This window comes from Bufo gargarizans, chromosome 7 (genome assembly GCF_014858855.1).
Source record: "Bufo gargarizans isolate SCDJY-AF-19 chromosome 7, ASM1485885v1, whole genome shotgun sequence".
NCBI classification, from domain to species: domain Eukaryota; kingdom Metazoa; phylum Chordata; class Amphibia; order Anura; family Bufonidae; genus Bufo; species Bufo gargarizans.
Window position 1 is genome coordinate 126,339,994 of NC_058086.1, and position 24,046 is coordinate 126,364,039.

Genomic DNA, 24,046 nt, shown 5'->3' on the forward strand with positions numbered 1-24,046 from the left:
GTGATTATGTGGAAAACTACCGAAAAGATTTAATTACTATATGCTGCAAACACTCAAACGGAGTGAACTTTTGTATACTGGAGTACCCCGTTAATGCCAGTGGACGGTCCATCAGGCACTCCTTATCAAGTACTGGTTATCAGTTGCCACTTTATAAATGTTCTGGATTGGATATAGTTTATAATGTTATTTATAATGTTATTTATACTGACAGTTTTTAAAATTTGATATAACCTCTTGGTGCTCTACAGCGTATCCCTCATCTTCTGGACATTGTCACTGTACTGGCAAGGGGTTAAAACGGTTCTCCTGAATTTTCATGTTGATGGCCTATCCTCAGGATAGGTCATCAATATTCTATTGGTGGGGTACGAATCCCGACTTCCGCTGAACAGCTGTTTGAGGAAGCTATGGTGATCTGTGAGCAGCGCGGCCGTCTCACAGGTTTCCAAGCACAGCGGTGTCCATTGGATAGTGGCTATGCTTGGTATGACAGCCCAGCCCTATTTATTTGAATGGGACTGAGCTGCGCCGAGGTCATGTGACTGATGAATGTTACATCACTGGCCTAGGAGGAGACCTAAGAGCTCATGGAGTGCCACAGACCCTTCATATAGCTGATTGGTGGGGGTGCTGGGAGGATGAGAAGAGACCATCAGTATAAAAATGCTCAGAACCCTTTAATAATAGAATGCTGCGGCTTTTTCCACTGAAACAAAGATGTTACATATTTATTAGGAATAGTTGGTGGTAAGAGTACAGCACAAAATGTGCAATCACTCTACTGTCATGATTTGAGCAACTACTCCAAACGGAGTATCCCCCCGAGATTGTGCTGTGTGGCGGACAATAGGGATGTCAGTCACCCCTTAGGTTCTGCTGTAGAACATAGCATCTGAGGGGTTAAACCCAGTGCCCCGGCTCTTGTGGTCATCATTTAGCCACAACTCATTAACCCACACGATCAGAGTGATGTACATGTGTGGCATCCTGCGACAAGTATACCCTACAGATACAAGTATACCCTTTGTGTATACCTGCTTTAGTTGATATCCAATACAGTATATGGTCTGTCTACCATACACTGGCAAAACCATCAGCAAACTGGAAGATGTTCTGTACAGAAGTATTCCCAGCGGCGGATTAGAAAGACACATGAAAATTGTAATGAAGAGAATCTTCTTACCAGTGACGGAGTTATCCATTCATCAGTTAGTACATACTTTCTGATCATCAGTTAGTACATACCTTCTGATCATCAGTTAGTACATACCTTCTGATCATCAGTTAGTACATACCTTCTGATCATCAGTTAGTACATACCTTCTGATCATCAGTTAGTACATACCTTCTGATCAACTGTCAAACAGGTAAGTCAATTATAACATTTGTTTTAATAAAGAATCATTTTTACATGAAATGTATCTTCTCCGTCGGTCAAATAATGTTATCATTTTACCTTTGGCTTTTTCGGAGACCTGTTAATGAATGCCCTGATATGTATGACATATGACTGAACTTACCCGAACATTTGGCTGGAGTAAATTTTCCATTAGGAAGACATGTTCTTTCTCCATAGTCTTTTCCATCTGGTGTTTGATAATTATTTGTACACCTGAACTGCACTTTATCTCCTTCCACGTAAACTGACTTCAGATCTATAAGTTGGGCATTTTCAAAAGAAGCATCTCTGTATGTACATTCTCCTGAAACACACAAAGCATTGCATATTAGTTTTCCTTCATTTCAGGTCTGTAGCATTTACCCTGCATTTCATCCACACCTAGAGTACGTTCACACTTCAGATTTGTAGTGTAAACGTTTGCTACGGTCCCATTAATTTGAATATGTGTAACAGAAATTCATGCACATTCTGCTGAATCAATCCCATATATAATATACACATAAAAACATCAATATCTGCAATACAGGCATGAAATAACGTATATACGCCCAACAAACATGTCTGTCCTTCTCGCCATCTTCATGAACATAGGAGGTCATTTATCATTTGAGATCATTTTCATGTTGCTTTTACGTCTGGTTTTGTTCTGTGTGGTCGCACCAGATTTATGAAATGGAGCACAACAATAATATATTTGGAGTGAGTGGAATGTGGTTTACATCTATAAGTGTAAAAGGACACCTGGCCTTGGTTCGGACTTTTTTTTGCCACTTTTGCAATAATCCAGGTCTAATCTCATTTTTAGCTCTTACACAACTGTGAAAAGTGGTGAGGATCACAAAATTCTGCAAAAGTGTCACAGTTGCCATGAAAATGTCACAGTTGTCATGACTTGTGACTTTTTTACACCATAAAACAGACATATCTGCCTTCATAAATGACCCCCGTAGTGTTAAAGACCTCCTTATAGTGATGAGCGGCAGGGGCAATATTCAAATTCGCTATATTTTGTGAATATTTGGTAGAATATTCGTCATATGTGTAAAAATCGAAGAGAAAATCCAGCTCTTTTAAACATGAGGAAACACTTTATTTATGATGCGGTAAAAACTTTCCAATCCTCATACGCAAGAGACAATCTACGCATTTCGGACCCTCATGTTTTGGTCCTTGATCATGACGTGAATGGCATATATCAAGCAGCTACTTATATACTCCTCCCACACCAATCCATAGCGGTTAGGATGTCACATGATCGGAAACTGCTTGATAAAATCAGAACACATAATATTCTTTTAAAAACTTTCACAATCTAATAAAATCAAGTAAAAAAAGTCTAACAGAGCAATATTCGGCTATAAACACTTCTTCAATTATACTGCAAGATCAAGTCATGTCTGATATTTAGACCTGTTGGAATACAAGTACTAAGTTGGAACCTCCAGAAAGCCTCTCCGTTAAGAAGCTTCCTCCGACGATCTCCACCTCGCAGGGGAGCTGTAACCCTTTCTGTGCCTTGTGCAGTCAGGGCTGAAGAATCGCCTCCATGTACTACAGCAAAGTGCAGACTAGCAGCAGAGACGTTTCGGGTCTTAAAATGGGGTATGTCTGAAATTTATTCTAGTTGTGATTTCATTTGTTGTGCAGCCTACATACTGAAGTGAACAGACCTCACATGTGATTAGACACACGGCAAATTTAGTATTACAATTCAGATAAGTTTGGATCTCAAATGTCTTACAATTTGCCATGGATTCAAAGGTTCTGCCCATTCTCATGTGGCTGCTACAAATACACCTGCCATGCCCACAGCTTCCTCTCTGCCAAGTCGGTTGTGTTTTGGGAATATCAGCATATAGACGGGGGCTCAGCATATTTCCCAGTGTAGGCGCCCGACGCGCCACACACTTAATACCGCTCTTTGTGCACTTGGACCAAGTCTTATCATAACTCAGTACAGGAAGATGCCTCTTGATAATTTGACATATATCCCTAAACTCTTCACTGTAACACGTGGAAAACATGATAGCATTATCGCTAGATAGATTATTCTTGTCTCCTTTATTTTTATTAGTATTTTGTTGAAAAACCCATACTTTTCCATCCAGTGATAATGCAAGATCTTTATGGCCGTGTATCATCTTTGGGGCATATAGTCGATGTTCCAGCCTTTTTCTAACCTTCCTAAATGGATCCGCATCAGTACAATTGCGTCTGACGCGGATCATTTCCTCTTCGGGAATGTTGCGGATAACATGGGGGCAGTGACATGAAGTTGCCAGTAGTATTGTATTGCCCGCTGTGTCTTTCCTATATGTGGAAGTGTGAATGCCTGACACAGCTACATCACCCCTGAGATGTAAATCCAGGAAGTGAATAGACATGGCATCGTAATGGCAATCAAGAGATGGTGTCAAGACATTGGTTTAGATTAGTGAAGAATATAATCGTCATATATTCGCAAATTTGAGAATTCAAGATTATATTCTTGTTTGCCAAAATCGGCAATGTATTATTCCCGTAATGTCCGCAAAATACCGGCGTGGGTCACTTATGCTACATTTTTCAAGCTGGTATGTTTCCTGAGACTGGAGAAAATGGTTGGCACGGCAGGACATTAGAATAGCTTTATATGCAGATAGAGTGCTCCAATATATTTGTGCTTGCGAATTTTCGGCAATTAATGATGCGCATATTTTTTTGCAATATGTGCAACTTGTGACATCCCAGCACTATGTCTGTAGCATGTGTGTATGGACAGCAGAACCTATTAGGGCTGTTTCACACGAGCGAGTCCATTGCGGGAATCAGGCTCCGTGTGTGAGTGTGATCCTCCGCTCTGGACTTGCAGGAGCGCACGGCATTATCATGATTTATAATGCTATGTGTCTCTGCTTGGGCTTTTTTTGTAGATCTCACTGTGGACTGATATTTTTAACAAAAAAAAAAAAAAAGACAACATTTTTCTTCCTCACACTTAGGCCCCTTTCACACGGGCATTGCGGGGAAATGTGTGGGTGCGTTACGGGATTGTATTGCGTTTTGCACTCGCGTGAAAAAAATTGCGCATGTTTGGTACCCATACCCGAACTCCTTCACAGAAGTTCGGGTCTGGGATCGGTGTTCTGTAGATTGTATTATTTTCCCTTATAACATGGTTATAAGGGAAAATAATAGCATTCTGAATACAGAATGCATAGTAAAATAGCGCTGGAGGGGTTAAAAAAAAATTAAAAATGAATTTAACTCACCTTAGTCCACTTGATCGCGTAGCCGGGCATCTCCTTCTGTCTCCTTTGCTGATTGCATGCGATTTTCACACAACCCCATTCATTTCTAAGGGGCCTGCGTTACGTGAAAAACGCACAAAATAGAGCATGCTGCGATTTTCACGCAACGCATAAGTGATGCATGAAAATCACCGCTCATGTGAACAGCCCCATAGAAATGAATGGGTCGGTATTCAGTGCGGGTGCAATGCGTTCAACTCATGCAGTGCATCCGCGCGGAATACTCGTCCGTGTGAAAGGGGCCTTAGTGTTTTAAATGAAGAAATAAAGATATATTTTTATTATAACACTTATTAGGTAGAGACCCCTAAAGCAGCAGGTCGCGACCCCTTTGGGGGTCGATCAGCCCTTTCTGGGGGGTCGCCTGAGGCTTCCTATTGTTGGTCGCCCGCACAACGGCAGCGGCCCCTTATCCCCGCACACAGGAAGTGATGTCCTACCACTGCCTGTGCTTGAAGGAGCCTGACGTCTGGACGCCTGTCTGCTGAGGTCCGAGTTTTTTCGTTAATGACACCGCCGCTGAGCACCACTGCCACCAATGATTTAATTGAGCCTGGCTAATTTTATTTAAATTATTTGGCTGAGCAAGGCTTAATTTATTTGGGGCGACATGAAGCACTTCTGATTTATTTATTTGGGGGACCCTGAGCACCATTGATTTATTTATTTGGGGGACCCTGAGCACCATTGATTTATTTATTTGGGGGAAACCTGATGCACCACTGATTTATTTATTTGGGGGACCCTGAGCACTTCTGATTTATTTATTTAGGGGGGGACTTGAAGCACCACTGATTTATTTATTTATTTGAGGGGTACCCTGAGCACCACTGATTTATTTTTATTTTTCTTGGGGGGGGGGGGGGGGGGTACTGTGAGCACCACTGAGTTATTTATTTGAGGGGTACCCTGAGCACCACTGATTTATTTTTTAGGGGGTATTTGTTGTTTATTATTTATTTTAAAGTTATTTATTTGGTTTACAAATATTTTGTATTTATGCTAAAGTTCTGTGGTTATGAATGAATACATCCTGCATATCAGATATTTACATTACAATTTATAACAGTAGCAAAATTAGTTATGACGTAGCAAGGAAAAAAATTTAATGGTTGGGGGTCACCACAACATGAGGAACTGTATTAAAGAGGACCTTTCACCAGAATTAAACTTCTAAAGTAACCATACAGGCATGTAGAGCGGCGCCTAGGGACCCCCCTGCACTTACTGCTATCCCTGGGCGCCGCTCCGTTCTCCCGGTATAGCCTCCGGTATCTTTACAGTTAGGCTCCACCCAGGGGAACCTGCCGGCGCCTCCTTCTCCCATGCTGCAGCGCTGACCAATCACAGCGCTCAGCTCATAGCCTGAGAGGCTTTTTTCTCTCTCAGGCTATGAGCTGAGTGCTGTGATTGGCCAGAGTTGCAGCATGGGAGAAGGAGGCGCCGGCAGGTTCCCCTGGGTGGAGCCTAACTGTAAAGATATCGGAGGCAATTACGGGAGAACGGAGCGGCGCCCAGGTATAACAGTAAGTGCAGGGGGGTCCCTGGGTGCTGCTCTACATGCCTGTATAGTTACTTTAGAAGTTTAATTCTGGTGAAAGGTCCTCTTTAAGGGGTCACGGCTTTAGAAAGGTTGAGAACCACTGCCCTAGAGGGATATTTTGGTCTATTGACGGTTTAGTGCATTTACTCACACACATCGCACCCTGCCTCACACACATCACACGCTGCCTCACACACATCACACCCTGCCTCACACACATCACACGCTGCCTCACACACATCACACGCTGCCTCACACACATCACACGCTGCCTCACACACACCGCACCCTGCCTCACACACATCACACCCTGCCTCGCACACATCACACGCTGCCTCACACACATCACACGCTGCCTCACACACACCGCACCCTGCCTCACACACATCACACCCTGCCTCGCACACATCACACGCTGCCTCGCACACATCACACGCTGCCTCGCACACATCACACGCTGCCTCACACACATCACACGCTGCCTCACACACATCACACCCTGCCTCACACACATCACACCCTGCCTCACACACATCACACGCTGCCTCACACACATCACACGCTGCCTCACACACATCACACGCTGCCTCACACACATCACACGCTGCCTCGCACACATCACACACTGCCTCACACACATCGCACCCTGCCTCACACACATCACACGCTGCCTCACACACATCACACGCTGCCTCACACACATCACACACATCACACACATCGCACCCTGCCTCACACACATCGCACGCTGCCTCACACACATCGCACGCTGCCTCACACACATCGCACCCTGCCTCACACACATCACAAACTGCCTCACACACATCGCACCCTGCCTCACACACATCGCACCCTGCCTCACACACATCACACCCTGCCTCACAGACATCACACGCTGCCTCATACACATCACACGCTGCCTCACACACATCGCACGCTGCCTCACACACATCGCACGCTGCCTCACACACATCACACGCTGCCTCACACACATCACACCCTGCCTCACACACATCACACGCTGCCTCACACACATCACACGCTGCCTCACACACATCGCACCCTGCCTCACACACATCGCACCCTGCCTCACACACATCACACGCTGCCCCACACACATCACACCCTGCCTCACACACATCACACGCTGCCTCACACACATCACACACATGTATGTGGTGCAGTATGTAGTGAATGCAGACAGGCTATTATAGCCAAGTGATAAAGTACAGGGAAGATCCGCCATATTGGACTGGTTTTTATCACTTGGCTATGATTGCCTGCTGTTAGACCAGTAATGGTTCCCTGCATAAATCTCCATCTCTTAGGCCCCATTCACACCAGCGCTTTTTATTTTTGTTGTTGTTCTCATGTAATGGAGTACTTTTTTTTTAGTACTTTGCAGGATTTATTTACCTATATATCTCCCAATGTATATAGAGATATAGATCGGTAAATAAATCTCTCTATAAATATATATATCAATTATATACACTGAGCACTGTTACATCAGAAAAACGGAATTCTGCTACATTTGACAAAGTCAGCACTGCTATATCTCAGCTCACCTACACTTCATTTGATAAATTCAGCTGTCAAACTCATTTAACAAACACAGCCCTCATACATCTGACAAACCCAGCTCTACTGCACATCAATCTCCTACTTTGGAAGAACTCATTTTACTACAGGTGACAAACTTTGCTCATCTTCTATGAAATAAAACCCCAGGATTGTCCCATTTGAGGGTCTCTGCCTTGTTACATCTCTGCTACACCTGACAAGCCAAGCACTGCTACATGTGTAGAACTCAGCACTTTGTGCAAAGAACTGAATCCCACTACATTTGACTAACTCAGCTCTGCTACATCTCCACTACATCTCAGCTCTCCTACATTACATTTGACAAGCTGACAAACTCATTTGAGAAAGTCCACTCTACTACATCTCTGCACCACATGTAAAGATCCAAAAGCCACTACATTTGACAAACTTAGCACTGCTACATCCCTGCTACATTTCACCTGTCCTACATCTGACAAAACACAGCTCTACTGCTCATCATTCTCCTACATGCAGAAGGCACCACAGTGGATAAGGGAGATGCTGGTTTGACTAGGCTGCTGGAGTGGTGGGGATCGTGCATGCTCAATCCCTCACAGGAGCCTGCCGCAGCCAGATACAGGGGGAGAGGGGGGCGCCACACAAGGCTCCAACATTTCGTGGACAGAGCCGGGCCCCTCCCTAAGGCAGGGAGAAGCCTGTACACGAGACGTCACCACCGGACCTGGGGGATGACGTCACTGGTCACGTGACCCGCATCGGCCCTGCAGAATCCAGGTACTATAGAAATAAAAGTATTATTAGATAGGTTATAAGTCACATGGGCATATATTTCCATAACTCGGACAACCCCTTTAATAGTATTTGGAATTTTTGAGCTAGTTTAAAGGAGTATTACAATTTCAGCAAATAAAGCATATTCTGTATAATGAAAGCTAAAGAATTTCCCGGTATCCTTTCTGTATCCGTCCCTTATGGGTTTCTAGGCCTAAGCTTGTAGCCATCCAGTAAGAACTCTCCTTCATCACTTACAAACTTAGAGCTTGAAAATGAAACAAAGAAGCGTAAATATAATACCCCTTTACGTTACAGATACTCTTTCAAATTTGTGAGCGGTTTGTTACTGGTTAGATTCTTACGTGAGCATTTGGGTTCAGGTTCCCATCCAGCATTAGTACAGTAGATTCTTGTCCACCTCCTTGGCTGATAACTGCTCTCACAATAATATTCTAAATATCTTCCAACTTCTCTCGGATAATAGTAATCATTGTAAATAATTCCATGTTTTATGTCAGGTCTGTCACATTTTTTACCTGCAGAAATAAAAATAAGGGAGAGAGAACTTTTAGGTACAAGTCCCAAAAAGGTTACAAAAGACCCCTAAGATTAACAAGATCTCGATGGCACATATGGTTGGCAAAGCAAATACAATTATGTATCAGGTGATAATCCCTGCTACTCCTGATTCCATATAATGTGTGTTATATAATCTCTGCTTGAAGAGCGTTGTACATGTACAGTGCCACGGGAAGTGACGGTGCCCACATCAGGCGGGCACGGGAGCTGTGATCTCTTGATCAGAACAGGGACTGGCTGTTACTGACAGCCAGGGCCCTGCTGTATAACCCCTGTTTTAGCTCCATACATACCAAGGCAAATGCTGAGTGCAGCATCAAGGGGTTAACAGAGGGAGGGGGCTACCTCTCTCAACCTATCAGCTCCCAAGTGTTTAAAAAAAAAAAAAAAAGTTTCAAGTAAAAAAAGCTCCATTTCCCCCTCCATTTCCCATTTTTAAAATAAATAGATCTACATCTATCACTGCATTGAAACCAACCAGCCCTATAAAATATCACATGATCTACACTGCCATAAAAATATAAAAAAATATGCCAAAACAGCCACTCTCTGGCTAACTCTCCTCCCAAACATTTGTGCCGAGCGAAGGGGAATTCGGTCGGAAGTTTAGGAAAACTTTGATTCGCTCTTCGTGGCGGCTGCACGTGATACAAAGTGAAAGTAAGAAGCTCAGGAACGCGAGATCACCCATGATGCTGTGCAGAAGGCCAATCCACAGAAAGCCATCCCCTATGATGTCACAGTCCTATAACACCCTCATCCCCGCTGTCTCCTCCATTGTCCTGTGAGCCGATCATAAGGAGAAACGTGGCAAGCGTTCATGTGCTAGGGACAGTGTTGCTGAAAACGATTAATGGAAGAATATTGGAGAGTGCAGGGAGACATTCTGCGTTACTTTTATTTATTTATTCCTACATCTGCCATAAATGTAATTCAATACCAATAAGACTGAAGCCTTGGGGCCAAGTCTTAAGGATCACATCCTCATCTTTTGCTGGGTTTACGTCTTCTAAATCATCCTTAACCCTAAGTTCACACCTGAGCGTTTTACAGCGCGTTCAAACGCGCTGTAAAACGCTCAACACATGAAAACCAATGCTTCCCTATGGGAATGGTTCTGACCTGGGCGTTTTACAGCGCGTACGATGTAAAACGCCCGACGCATAATCAAGTACTTGAGCTTCTTTGGGGCGTTTTGACGCGCGTTTGTGGCCATAGGACACTGCAGTCAATGACACAAACGCGCGTCAAACGCGCGTTTACTATTACAAAAAACGTGCATAAAAACGCGCGACAAAAACGAGAAACGCTCAGGTGTGAAAGCAGGGTTAAAGTCTCCATGTCCTAAAAAAGTCAGCAATATTCAGAGAGAGGAGGAAGTGGATGTTCCATAGACATTAAATCATGTGGAAAAGGAGGAAAAGCAGAGAGCAGAAAAAGGGCTCCCACCTGCAGGGCAGGAGAGAGCTGGGGTTGGAGAAGTGGGTATGCCAGAGCTGATTTTTTTATTCTGTGTTTACTGTAAACTAACCTGCAGGAGATTGAAGTCAAGAACATCAATAATATGCACATTGTACCCCCACCTAAACAGCCAAACCCTATACCAGGAACAGCCCCTGTTTAACCCCTTTCCTAATCTTCATGTATATGTACATACAAGAGGGAATGCGGTTTCTTGCCACATCCCCACATGCATGTACGTGATCTGATCGGGAGGGTGCATGAGCTGCACCCGCCCGATCAGCAGCAAGGGTCTGGCTGCTACTGACAGCCAGGCCCCTTCTGTATCTGCTGGCATCGCTGTATATGCTGATGTTGGCGAATTAACCCTTCACATGCCGTGGTCAGCGCTGACCGCAGCACGTGTCGGTTTTATAGAGGAAAGGGACGTCCTCTGACTCCATCGGCCCCCCGCACTGCGGTAACAAGGGGCCAATAGTTGCTATGTTAGCCCCGATGCCTTACACAGGCATCAAAGCCTGCCATCTACAGAAGCCTAGGATATCCAGCCCCCAGGCTGTCAGCTTCTTGCACTTTAAGACACTGACAGTTGAATGCAGGACAATAAAGCAGGTGCGGACATACCGCCTGTGTGCGGGCGGGAGACCCATGAGAGGCTCGGCGGCAGGGAGAAATGAATGCTTCCATTGTGGAAGCGCTCATCTCTATATTCCTCTGTATCGCCGTCCTCAGGACAGCAATACAGGTGGATGCTGCGGCAGGGGAGAGGCGTTTCCCTTACCCGTTCCTCTGTTCTATCAGAGGCTGATGCAGTCAGAGAGATGACATCATCATGCAGCCTGAAACACAGGCGGGAAGAGGCCTGCACCGCTTCACTGAGAGGGTCATGGAGGTAAGTATGTGAGTTTATTTTTGTTTATTAACACTATGCTGTTGCCCAGAATGGGGAAGTGGGTAAAAGAATACTATGGAGGCATTTACAAGGGGGCATTATACTGACACACATGTGGGGAGAGGAGCACTATGGGGGGCATTTACTAGGGGGCATTATTTACTGGCACAGATGGGGGCACCATGATGGCATCTACTAGAGGGCATACTGGCACACATGGGGGGAGAGGAATACAATGGAGGCATCTACTAGGGGGCATTATTTACTGGCACACATGGGGGGAGGAGCACTATAGGGGAATCTACTAGGGGGCCTTATTTACTGGCACAAATGGGGGAGAGGAGCAGTATGGGGGCATCTACTGGGAGCCCTATATATTAGAATTATACTGGTTCTATGGGGGAGAGAGGGGCATTATGAGGGCATCTACTGGGGGCCCTATATATTGGCATTATATACAGTCACACATGGGGGCACTATGGAGTAGGGGAGAGGAGCACTATGGGCTCATCTGCTGGGGAGCATTATATAGGGGTATTTTATACTGGCACAAACTATATGTGCAATATGGGGGTGGGAATGAGCAGTAGAAAGAGAGAATCCAGCTTCTTGTGGAGTAAAAAATAGTTCTTTATTGGCTCATCGTATAAAATCCACCAAAATCACAGGAAAAAGGTGTAGTAACATGTTCCGGGCTACAGAATCCAGCCCTTCATCAAGACATAACACACATCTTAAAACCATTCCTTTTTATGCAGCACAAGGTCCAACCCCCTCTAATCAGCAAAGTGTCCGCACCTGGAGCCTGGGAACCATTCAGCGGTCCAGGGGAGGAGATCCAGTATCACAGGTGATGCATACATACACATAATGAACATATCTTAGGCCACTTTCTCACCTGCGTTAGGTGCGGATCAGTCTGCCATCCACACAGACAGATCCGCACCCATAAATGCAAACAATGGCATCCGTTCAGAACGGATCCGCATTCCATCCATCCGCATTCTGTATAAAAAAGTTTAAATCCAATTGTTAGTCAGACGGATCCGTCCCGACCCCACACCGAAAGTTAACAGGGGACGGATCCGCCCACAATTGCACCATATTGTGTCAATGTCAAACGGATCTGTCCCCACCGACCCACAATGCAAGTCAGGATGTATCTGCCCGAATCCGCACGGCCAGGCGGACACCAAAGCGCTGCAAGCAGCACCCCGCCTCCAGAGCGGAATGAAGGCGGAAGGGCTGTTCTTAAAAGAAACAGAGATTATTACACAGACTCCTGAGCAGAGGCTATACAGAGGCTATACACTCCAGAACATTAATAAAGGCCTTGAGTTTGCCAGATTGAAAGATAGGGAATCTCTGATCTTTCCGAAGACCTTGTAAAAATCCTATAGATGCCAAAAAAGTCACAAAAGTGAAGACCTTGCTGAGGAGGACAAAAAACCTACTGTTTTTATTACTAACTACAGTAGAGAATATCCACATGTATGCAGAATTATCCGAAAACATCTCGCTGTCCTCAATTACGATGAGCAGTGGAGAGATGTGGTGTCTGCGGGTATCAGGTGTATATCTAAGAAAGCACCTACGGTGGGAAAAAACTCAGCCCCAGCCTGTTTACTGATACCATTCCTCGGGCATGTTCCTGGCCAAAAACTACTGGCAATTATAAAATTCAATATGTTGGATGCACTGTAAATGAGCTGAAAATACGTATCAGAAAACATCTAAGGCTACTTTCACACTTGCGTTTGATCGGATCCGTTCTGAACGGATCCGATCATATTAATGCAGACGGAGGCTCCGTTCAGTACGGATCCGTCTGCATTAATAACTTGCGAAAGTAGCCTGAGCGGATCCGTTCAGACTTTCAATGTAAAGTCAATGGGGGACGGATCCGCTTGAATATTGAGCCATATGGTGTCATCTTCAAGCGGATCCGTTCCTATTGACTTACATTGTAAGTCTGGACGGATCCGCACGCCTCCGCACGGCCAGGCGGACAGCTGAACGCTGCCTGTCCGCCTGGCCGTGCGGAGGCGAGCGGAGCGGAGGCTGAATGCCGCCAGACTGATGCAGTCTGAGCGGATCCGCATCCATTCAGACTGCATCAGGGCTGGACGGAAGCATTCTGCTCCGCTCGTGAGCTCCTTCAAACAGAGCTCACGAGCGGACAGCAGAACGCTAGTGTGAAAGTAGCCTAAGTAATATTCCTCATTTTCAGACTCGCGATGTATCGGCAGCGACTTTCCACTTCACCACTGTTCACAGAGGTGACGCATCTGCGTTTTGTGCACAGGGGATTGAAGTGGTCTCATTGCCCATAAGAGGAGGGGACCTCAGACAAAAACTCCTTAGCGGGGAAACCTTTGGGATTTTTTCACTTGATACCTGCATGCCAAAGGGGTTAAATAGAAAACATGACCTCACTCTGCAATACAACTAGGGCTACTTTCGCACCGGCGTTTCGGTGTCTGCCTGTGGGGTCCGTATCGGGGCTCTCACGGGCGGCCCCAGGCGGATCGGTTTGGCCCCAATGCATTCTGGATGGATGCGGATCCGTTCGGAGTGCATCAGTTTGGCTCCGTTCCGCCTTCATTCCGCTCTGGAGGCGGACACCGGGGCGCTGCTTGCAGCTCTTTGGTGTCCGCCTGGCCGTGCGGAGCCGGGCAGATCCGTCCTGACTTGCAGTGTGAGTCGGTGGGGACGGATCCGTTTGACGTTGACACAATATGATGCAATTGCAGGCGGATCCGTCCCCTGTTGACTTTCGGTGGGGGGTCGGGACGGATCCGTCTGACTAACAATTGGATTTTAACTTTTTTATACAGAATGCGGATGGATCCGTTCTGAACGGATGCCATTGTTTGCATTTATGGGTGCGGATCCGTTTGTGGGGATAGCAGACGGATCCGCACCTAACGCAGGTGTGAAAGTGGCCTAAGATATGTTCATTATGTGTATGTTTGCATCACCTGTGATACTGGATCTCCTCCCCTGGACCGCTGAATGGTTCCCAGGCTCCAGGTGCGGACACTTTGCTGATTAGAGGGGGTTGGACCTTGTGCTACATAAAAATGAATGGTTTTAAGATGTGTTATGTCTTGATGAAGGGCTGGATTCTGTAGCCCGAAACATGTTACTACACCTTTTTCCTGTGATTTTATATGATGAGCCAATAAATATTTTTTACTCCACAAGAAGCTGGATTCTCTCTTTCTATTGGATATTCTATTAGGCCCAGTTCTGGCCTTTTTTCCATGCTTCGTGGATTAAAGTCAGAGGTGAGAGCTGCAGCCATTTCTATCATTGTTTTGGGGGTGGGGATGAGTACTATAGTTGGCATACATTATGGGGAAGTTGGGAGAGGAGCATTATCGGGGCATCTACTTGGGACACTCTATAGGGACATTTTATACTGGCACATTATGTCAGGCACCATGGGACAGGGGAGGAGCACTATGGGGGCATCTATTGGGTGCACTATACAGGAGTATTTTATACTGGTGCAGATTATTGGGCACTAAACTGGAGGCACTAAGAGGTATCACAGAACAGCGGATGTGAACCCACTGTGCCATTGACTAGCAATACTCCAGAGGGGCGTGACTAGGCACCTAATTTTATATTAGCCGCTGGTGACATCAGCGACATTATCTGCAGTATTTCTCCTGTGTAACGTGTGCAATCCTAAGAATATCAGTGACATCCAGTGTACTTTTTCCGTAGACTGTGTCCGCTGCGGACAGTGACATTACCTGGAGTACATCTCCTGTGTAACGTTTCCACATCCCAAATACCTGTGACATTCCCCGTAATTTTATATTAGCCGCTGGTGACATCAGCGTCATTATCTGTGGTATTTCTCCTGTGTAATGTTTCCACATCCAAAATACCTGTGAAATTCCCTGTAATTTTATATTAGCCGCTGCTGCTCCTGTGTAACGTGTGCGCATCCCAAATACCTTTTTTATTTTTTTGCGCATACTTACAAATATTACGCTACTGTACGTGTGACATACTTTCAAACATATATAACATATAATATGAAGGAGGCGAGCAGTAAGGGACAGGGAAGTGGTCATGATGGTGCACACAGAGACTGTGGCCCTGACTGCCTGCTGCCAGAGCACAAGAAAAACAATCATCCACGATACCGGGCTTCATGTCCCAGTTTGCAGGGTGGCGCAGAACTTGGTGGAAGTCAGACCACTGCGACCAGATGGTCGGTTGGATTGCAGCAGATAATGCTTCCTGTCGGGTAAGCACCACCCTGTCTTCCACCAAGTCCAGTCTCAGTAGCCAAGAGTCTGGTCAACACAATCCTCACCCTGACACCTCTTTTTCCCACCATAGAGAGTCATGCCAAACAGGTGATCCTACACTCGGATATTCCGAGGAGCTCTTTCAGCGCCATTACTTCATTTGGGCCTCTCGACAAGCCCGCTTGAAGAGGGTGAGATCTTGTGCCCCGATTTGCAAACTCTTGAGCATCCACAGTCACAAGAAGATGGTGGGTAACGGCAATTATTGTTTCACGTGGTGGATGATGATGATGAGACACAGTTGCCAATAAGTCAACCGCAATTAGTGTCTCATCCTCATCATCAACTTCTTGAGACACAGTTGTCAATAACTGAGGTTGTTAGGTCAGGAGGATGAGCAGAATGAGGTGGTGGACGATTAAGTCACTGACTCAAACTGGGAAGGTGGCAAGCTGAGTGAGGACAGCAGTACAGAGGGGGAGGGATCCGCAGTACGCAACAGGCTGGACGAGGCAAGGGTGTGGCAAAAGGGAGAAGGAAGGCCACACCAAACTGGCCCACAACTGTTCCCCGGAAATCTCCCTTGCCAAAGGGTAGGTGTTCCACAGTCTGGAACGACAATTTTTTTTTTAATTTGCAACCTGTGCCATACAAAAAGAGCAGGGGCGTGAACACTAGCAACATCACCAGCATGATCTGCCACATGGCATGAAAGCACCATAATAGGTGGGCCAAATGCTTGGGTCCACAATCAGTGTCTGTGGGTCACAACACTGCCTCCTCTTCCCCTTTATGTGCTGACCAATCCCCTTTCAAAGGCACAGGCCAGTATGACTCCTGCTCTGCACCTGGACCTTTGCAAGCACCATCAGCGACCACATCCACTTCCGTGTCCCAGCGCAGTGTACAAATGTCCTTACCCCAGGCATTTAAACACAAGTGTAAATACACAGCCACGCACCCACAGGCAATAGCACTAAATGCGCAACTTTCCAAATTACTGGCCCTGGAAATATTGCCATTTAGGCTTGTGGACACTGAGGCCTACCGCACTAAGGCCTACCTGCAGCATCACGCAGTCCACAGCCGCCATTATTTTTCACGGTGTGCTGTGCCCGCCTTACACCAGCATGTGTCCTGTAACATCAACCGTGCCCTGACCAACGCAGTTACTTGGAAGGTCCACTTAACCACTGACACATGGACAAGTGCTTGTGGCCAGGGATGCTACATTTTCCTGACGGCACACTGGGTGAACGTTGTGGAGGCCGGGAGCAAGTTATACCTTGGGATGGAACAGGTGCTACAGACACCAAGGATTGTAGGCCCTAATTCCATCAGGGTTTCCGCCACCACCTACGTTAGTGGCTCCAACCCCCGCTTCTCCTCCTTTGCCTCCTCCCCCACTTCCACCTCAGAATTATCCTCTTGCAGCACCAGTCAGCCATCAGTCGGTAGCTGGAAGCAGTGTAGCACTGCAATGGGGAAGCATCAACAGGCCATGCTTAAGCTGATCTGCTTAGGTTACAAACAGCACACCGCCGCAGAGCTGTGGCAGGGGATAAGAGACCAGACTGTGCTGTGACTCTCGCCACTCAACCTAGAACCAGGCATGGTTGTGTCTGATAATGGCCGTGACTTGGTGGCTGCTATGGAGCTTGGCAAGCTCACACACATCCCATGCCTAGCCCACGTCTTCAAATTGGTGGTTTAGCAGTTTCTGAAAACCTACCATAATTTGCCTGAGCTACTGGTGAAGGTGCGCCGTGTGTTTGCTTATTTCCGGACGTCATCGATGGCTTCCGCCGGTCTGTCAACACTGCAGCAGCGCTTACAATTGCCAGCTCATCGACTGTTGTGCGACATGAGCATGCGCTGGATATCCACGTTCCACATGTTGGCCAGGCTTTGTGAGCAGCAGAGGGCAGTAGTGGAATACCAGCTGCAACATGGTCATTGCCTTTTCAGTCAGCTTCCGCTCTTCACATGCGACGAGTGGGCATGAATGTCAGACCTCTGTGAGGTTTTAAGAAACTTTGAGGAATCAACACAGATGGTGAGCGGCGATAACGCTATTATCAGTGTCACCATCCCACTTCTGTGTCTACTCAAACGCTCGCTGCTTACAATGAAGGTCGAACCCTTTGCATGTGGAAGAGGTGGAAATTCCATCTGTTCAGCGTGGAAGGGCAGAAGAAGAGGATGAGGAGATTGAGAGTCATGTTATCCTGCAAGTTTATCCAGAGGAAGGCACAAAAAAACCCTGTGAGGTAGAAGCCAATATACCTCAGTAATTCTTACTGACTCCAATCAGAATAATCCGTGGGTCAGCGACCCTTCTCCTGAAATTTAATAACTAACTAGTGATGTCGTGAACATAAAATTTTCCGTTCGCAACCAGCGAACGCGAATTTCCTCAAATGTTCGCGAACTTGCGAACCGCAATAGACTTCAATAGGAAGGCGAATTTTAGAACCCAAAGGGACTCTTTCTGGCCACAATAGTGATGGAAAAGTTGCTTCAAGGGGACTAACACCTGGACTGTGGCATGCCGGAGGGGGATCCATGGCAAAACTCCCATGGAAAATTACGTAGTTGACGCAGAGTGCGGCAAGTTGAAATCGCAATGCGATTAATATAACCTGCATTAATTGCATTGCGATTTCAACTTAGAGCTTCTGCTGACTTCCATGCTCATGGAGCGTCCCCATCACCATGGGAACGGCTCCATGCTAGAATGTACTGTCGGATTTGAGAAAGTTGAAATTGCAATGCGATTAATTAAAGTTCTATAAATCGCATTGCGATTTCAACTTAGAGCTGCTGGGTTCCTAATGGTTGTATTGCTAGTATATAAAGAAGATTGAGAATATAGTGCTATATTCGCTATATTCGTCAATTCTAGCAATACAACCATTAGGAACTTAGCTCTAGCTTGAATTCGCAATGTGATAAATATAACCTGTATTATTCGCATTGTGATTACAACTTAGATCTGAGTTCCTAATGGTTGTATTGCTAGAATTGACAATGAATATAGCACTATATTCTCAATCTTCGTTATATTCTATCAATATAACCATTAGGAACCCAGCTCTAAGTTGTAATCGCAATGCGATTAATATAACCTGTATTAATCACATTGCGATTACAACTTTGACACTGCAGCTTCAGAATTAATCTAAGATGGATGCTGTCCTTGCTTTTTGATAGGCGGTGGGAGGGTCTGGGAGGGAGGGTATGCTGATTGGCTGGAATGTGTCTGCTGACTGTGAGGTACAGGGTCAAAGTTTGCTCAATGATGACGTATAGGGGGCAAACCGAACATCGCATATGTTCGCCCGCCGCGGCGAACGCGAACATGCGATATTCGCCAGGAACTGTTCGCCGGCGAATAGTTCGGGCCATCTCTAACTATAACCGGTAATATTATTGCACTCCAGAAATACATCCAGGCCCCTCTTGAACTCTTATAGTGAGTTCACCATCACCTTCTCTGGAACAGAGTTCCATAGACTCTTACAGTAAAGAATTTTCTTTTATGTTTGTGAAAACATAGAAACCTTCTTTCCTCTAAACGCAGAGGATGTCCCCTCATCATAGTCACAGTCCTGGGTATAAATAGATCATGGGGGAGATCTCTGTACTGCCCCCAGGGCCGGACTGTGGATAAAAACCAGCCCTGGAAAAAGTTTGGTCTGAGTCCAAATTTGAGATCTTTGGTTCCAACCACCGTGTCTTTGTGCAACGCAGAAAAGGTGAACGGATCAACTCTACATGCCTAGTTCCCACCGTGAAGCATGGAGGAGTAGGTGTGGGGGTGCTTTGCTGGTGACACTGTTGGGGATTTATTCAAAATTTAAGGTATACTGAACCAGCATGGCTACCACAGCATCTTGCAGCGGCATGCTATTCCATCCGGTTTGCATTTAGTTGGACCATCATTTATTTTTCAACAGGACAATGACCCCAAACACACCTCCAGGCTGTGTAAGGGCTATTTGACCATGAAGGAGAGTGATGGGGTGCTGCGCCAGATGACCTGGCCTCCACAGTCACCGGACCTGAACCCAATCGAGATGGTTTGGGGTGAGCTGGACCGCAGAGTGAAGGCAAAAGGGCCAACAAGTGCTAAGCATCTCTGGGAACTCCTTCAAGACTTTTGGAAGACCATTTCAGGTGACTACCTCTTGAAGCTCATCAAGAGAATGCCAAGACTGTGCAAAGCAGTAATCAAAGCAAAAGGTGGCTACTTTGAAGAACCTAGAATATGACATTTTCAGTTGTTTCACACTTTTTTGTTATGTATATAATTCCATATGTGTTAATTCATAGTTTTGATGCCTTCAGTGTGAATCTACAATTTTCATAGTCGTGAAAATAAAGAAAACTCTTTGAATGAGAAGGTGTGTCCAAACTTTTGGTCTGTACTGTATATCTCTGCCCCTTTTGAAGTATATATAATCGTATTTGCCCTAGCAGCAGCTGCCTAACACAGGTTTCTACAGGTTAGTTTGCTATCCACAAAAATTCCTAAGTCCTTTTCCATGTCAGTTTTACCCAATAGGATTTATAGTGTTTTAACATTTAGTATGTACTGGTGACTTGCATTATTCCTTCCCATGTGCTTAACCTTACATTTATCAGTGTTAAACCTCATCTGCCCCTTCGTTGCCTAAGCCTCCAATCTATCCAGATCCATCTGTAGCAGTATACTGTTTTTTTGTCTATTACTTTATATAGTTTAGTGTCATCTGCAAAAATATTTTACTGTACAAGGTTTCTACAAGATCTTTAATAAATCTATTACAGAGAATATTGCCCAATACTGACCCCATGTTGAAGCAGCGCCAAACACTTGTTTCATTGAGATACTCCAGAATAGCATCTCTTAGAAAACATTCAAACTGTTTACCCACAATAGATGAATTACCAGCCTATAGTTTTGGGGCTTCGCTGGGTTTGGCCGAACTTCAGGTCAAAGTTCGGGAACCAAACTTAACCCGAACTTCACCCCAAACCCCATTTAAGTCTATGGTTATAATAGAAAATAATAGCATCCTTAAAAAAATGTCTATTGAGGGGTTAAAAAAATAAAAAACTCACCTCATCCACTTGATCGCACAGCCGGTATCTTCTTTTCTTCAGGACCTGCAAATGGACCTGTGGTGATGTCATCGCAGGTCCTGCTGAATGAAGATAGAAGGTCCTTCTATCTTCATTCAGCAGGACTTGCAGTGAGGTCACCACAGGTCCTTTTGCAGGTCCTGAATAAAAGATACCGGCTGCGCGATCAAGTGGATGAGGTGAGTTTTTTGTTTTTTTTAACCCCTCAATAGACATTTTATATAGCATTCTGTTTTAAGAATGCTATTTTCCGTTATAACGGAAAATGATAAAATCACCCGAACTTCAGTGAAAAAGTCCAGGTTCGGGTCTGGGTACCCGAACTCGCAAAGTTCGGTATGAACTATATTGCTGTTTTACCAGGATACACTGTGTATGCAGTTTGCCTCAGCTTTTGGCGAACAAACACCTGCTGCCTGTGTGTCTGAATCAGGGGCATTTCTCTTGCCCTCGCCGTTTCCCTCCTCCCGCCATCTCTGCGACAACAAACAGAAGCCAACTCAGTCTCTAGGACTTGACAGAGGTAGGCTTTTTCCTCATCGCTCTTTACAACTCCTCCCTCATCACTCTGTGTAATATATATTACTTTAAAGGGCTTCTGTCACCCCCCCCCCCCCCCCCAAAAGTAATTTTTCATCTTTGGGCTAGTTAAAATCCTTATAGTGCAATTTTTCAGTATATAGTGCTTTTACCCTTTTCTGTTAGTAACATATAGTAACATAGTACATGAGGCCGAAAAAAGACATTTGTCCATCCAGTTCGACCTGTCATCCTGCAAGTTGATCCAGAGGAAGGCAAAAAACCCCTGTGAGGTAGAAGCCAATTTTCCTCACTTTAGGGGAATAAAAATTCCTTCCCGACTCCAATCAGGCAATCAGAATAAATCCCTGGATCAACGATATCTCTCTAGTAGCTATAGCCTGTAATATTATTACGCTCCAGAAATACATCCAGGCCCCTCTTGAATTCCTTTATTGTACTCACCATCACCACCTCCTCAGGCAGAGAGTTCCAGAGTCTCACTGCTCTTACCGTAAAGAATCCTCTTCTATGTTTGTGTACAAACCTTCTTTCCTCCAGACGCATAGGATGTCCCCTCGTCACAGTCACCGTCCTGGGAATAAATAGATGACGGGATAGATCTCTGTACTGACCCCTGATATATTTATACATATTAATTAGATCTCCTCTCAGTTGTCTTTTTTCTAAAGTGAATAACCCTAATTTTGATAATCTTTCAGGGTACTGTAGTTGCCCCATTCCAGTTATTACTTTAGTTGCCCTCCTCTGGACCCTCTCCAGCTCTGCTATGTCTGCTTTGTTCACTGGAGCCCAGAACTGCACACAGTACTCCATGTGTGGTCTGACTAATGATTTGTAAAGTGGTAGGACTATGTTCTCATCACGGGCATCTATGCCCCTTTTGATGCAACCCATTATCTTATTTGCCTTGGCAGCAGCTGCCTGACACTGTTTTTTGCAGCTTAGTTTGCTGTTTATTAAAATTCCTAGATCTTTTTCCATGTCAGTGTTACCGAGTGTTTTACCATTTAATAAGTACGGGTGACTTGCATTATTCCTTCCCATGTGCATAACTTTACATTTGTCAGTGTTAAACCTCATCTGCCACTTATCTGCCCAAGCCTCCAATCTATCCAGATCACTCTGTAGTAGTATACTGTCCTCTTCAGTGTTAATTACTTTACACAGTTTGTCTAGTTTCTTTAAAATCCGCACTTTTATAATATGTTAATTACCTGGCTACCAGCAAGTAGGGGGGTTGCTAGCTGGTAGCCGCCACATCCTCCTTTAAAAAAAACGCCCCCTCCTCCTGTTGATTGACAGGGCCAGCGAGCGCTCTCCTCCTCTGGCTGGCCCTGTCTGCATTCTAAATCTCGCACCTGCGCCGTACTGGTCTTCAGTCGACGCAGGCGCAATGAGAGGAGGACGCTCGCTCGACCGCTCCTTCCTCAGTGCGCCTGCGCCGGGTGTAGGAGGAGGGGGCGTTTTCTTGAAAGGAGGATGTGGCGGCTACCAGCAAGTAACCGCCCTACTTGCTGGTAGCCAGGTAATTAACACATTATAAAAGTGCGGTTTTTAAAGAAAGTAGACAACAGAAAAGGGTAAGAGCACTATATATTGAAAAATCGCACTATAAGGATTTTAATTAGCCCAAAAATGAAAAATGACTTTTGGGAGGTGACAGAAGCCCTTTAAAAAAAACAGACGAAAAGCATAGATAAATAAAAACAGTCTTTCATCAAAAACTGAGCACAGATGATCAGTGACGTACTCCCTAATCGGCTCTTGGCGGTTACAGCTCGCACACATGAACTCTAGAAAACTAGAAAATAAAACAAAAACTTGTGACAAAAAATGTATTCACAGATTGCTTGCCATCAAACTAAACAAACAGGAGGAAGGGTGGAGACTGATAAGGACGGGGATTGGCAAGGATGGTTTTAGAGAACAGTGTGGCCCTAGGTAAAACTGAAGTTGGGCTCCAAATTTGGAAATACTGTGTAAATATTATACATACAAAGATCACAATGTATCTCTTATTAAACATTTATATCCTAAATTCCAAGGAATTTATTATTGATTGCTTTGCAGGCAGTAAAATGATAAGTTGAAGGAGACAACAATGTAGAGCAACAATGTAGACAAAGTGAGGAAAGCCGGAGACGTCACCTGCAGTCCTACACCACAGATAACAGAGTAATAACTCTCTGCCAATAGATAGTGTAGCTCTTACCTACAGTCCTATGTAAACCACAGATAACACAGTGACACTAAACTAGAGGCGAGGACCCCTCCTCCACCGACCATACACTTACCAAGGAGTGAATGGCCACAGTGGAGTCCTGAAGGAGGTACTTTTCTTCCAATACCAATGTATCTTGTGTCCTCCTATCCTGGGGCTGAGTTCTTATCATGCACACAGGGCTCCACTGTTACAGCCAGCCACAGATCCAGATCAGACATAAAACAATAAATGAACTTAACTCTCCTCCACCAGACAGCGCTGCAACTCTTCAGATCTGGGGGTCTCTTTTACACTCACCAATTCCTGGCCCCTGGTCTTCTTCTGACCCATGCTTTAGGCAGTCAGGACATGGGCCTGGGATAAACTGTAAG

The 24,046-nt window shown here is 45.3% G+C and overlaps 1 protein-coding gene across 2 annotated transcripts in view; it reads right to left on the reverse strand.

Moving 5' to 3' along the window:
* LOC122943120 (coagulation factor XIII B chain-like) overlaps nucleotides 1–24,046 on the reverse strand; it is a 447,010-nt gene that overhangs the window by 335,338 nt on the left and 87,626 nt on the right. For both annotated transcript variants that reach the window (XM_044300587.1, XM_044300586.1), the window contains exons 3-4: nucleotides 8,941–9,114; nucleotides 1,524–1,706 (exon numbers count right to left, since the gene is read on the reverse strand). In XM_044300587.1, the coding sequence (XP_044156522.1) occupies nucleotides 1,524–1,706; nucleotides 8,941–9,114 (357 nt within the window). The remainder of the gene's footprint in view (nucleotides 1–1,523; nucleotides 1,707–8,940; nucleotides 9,115–24,046) is intronic.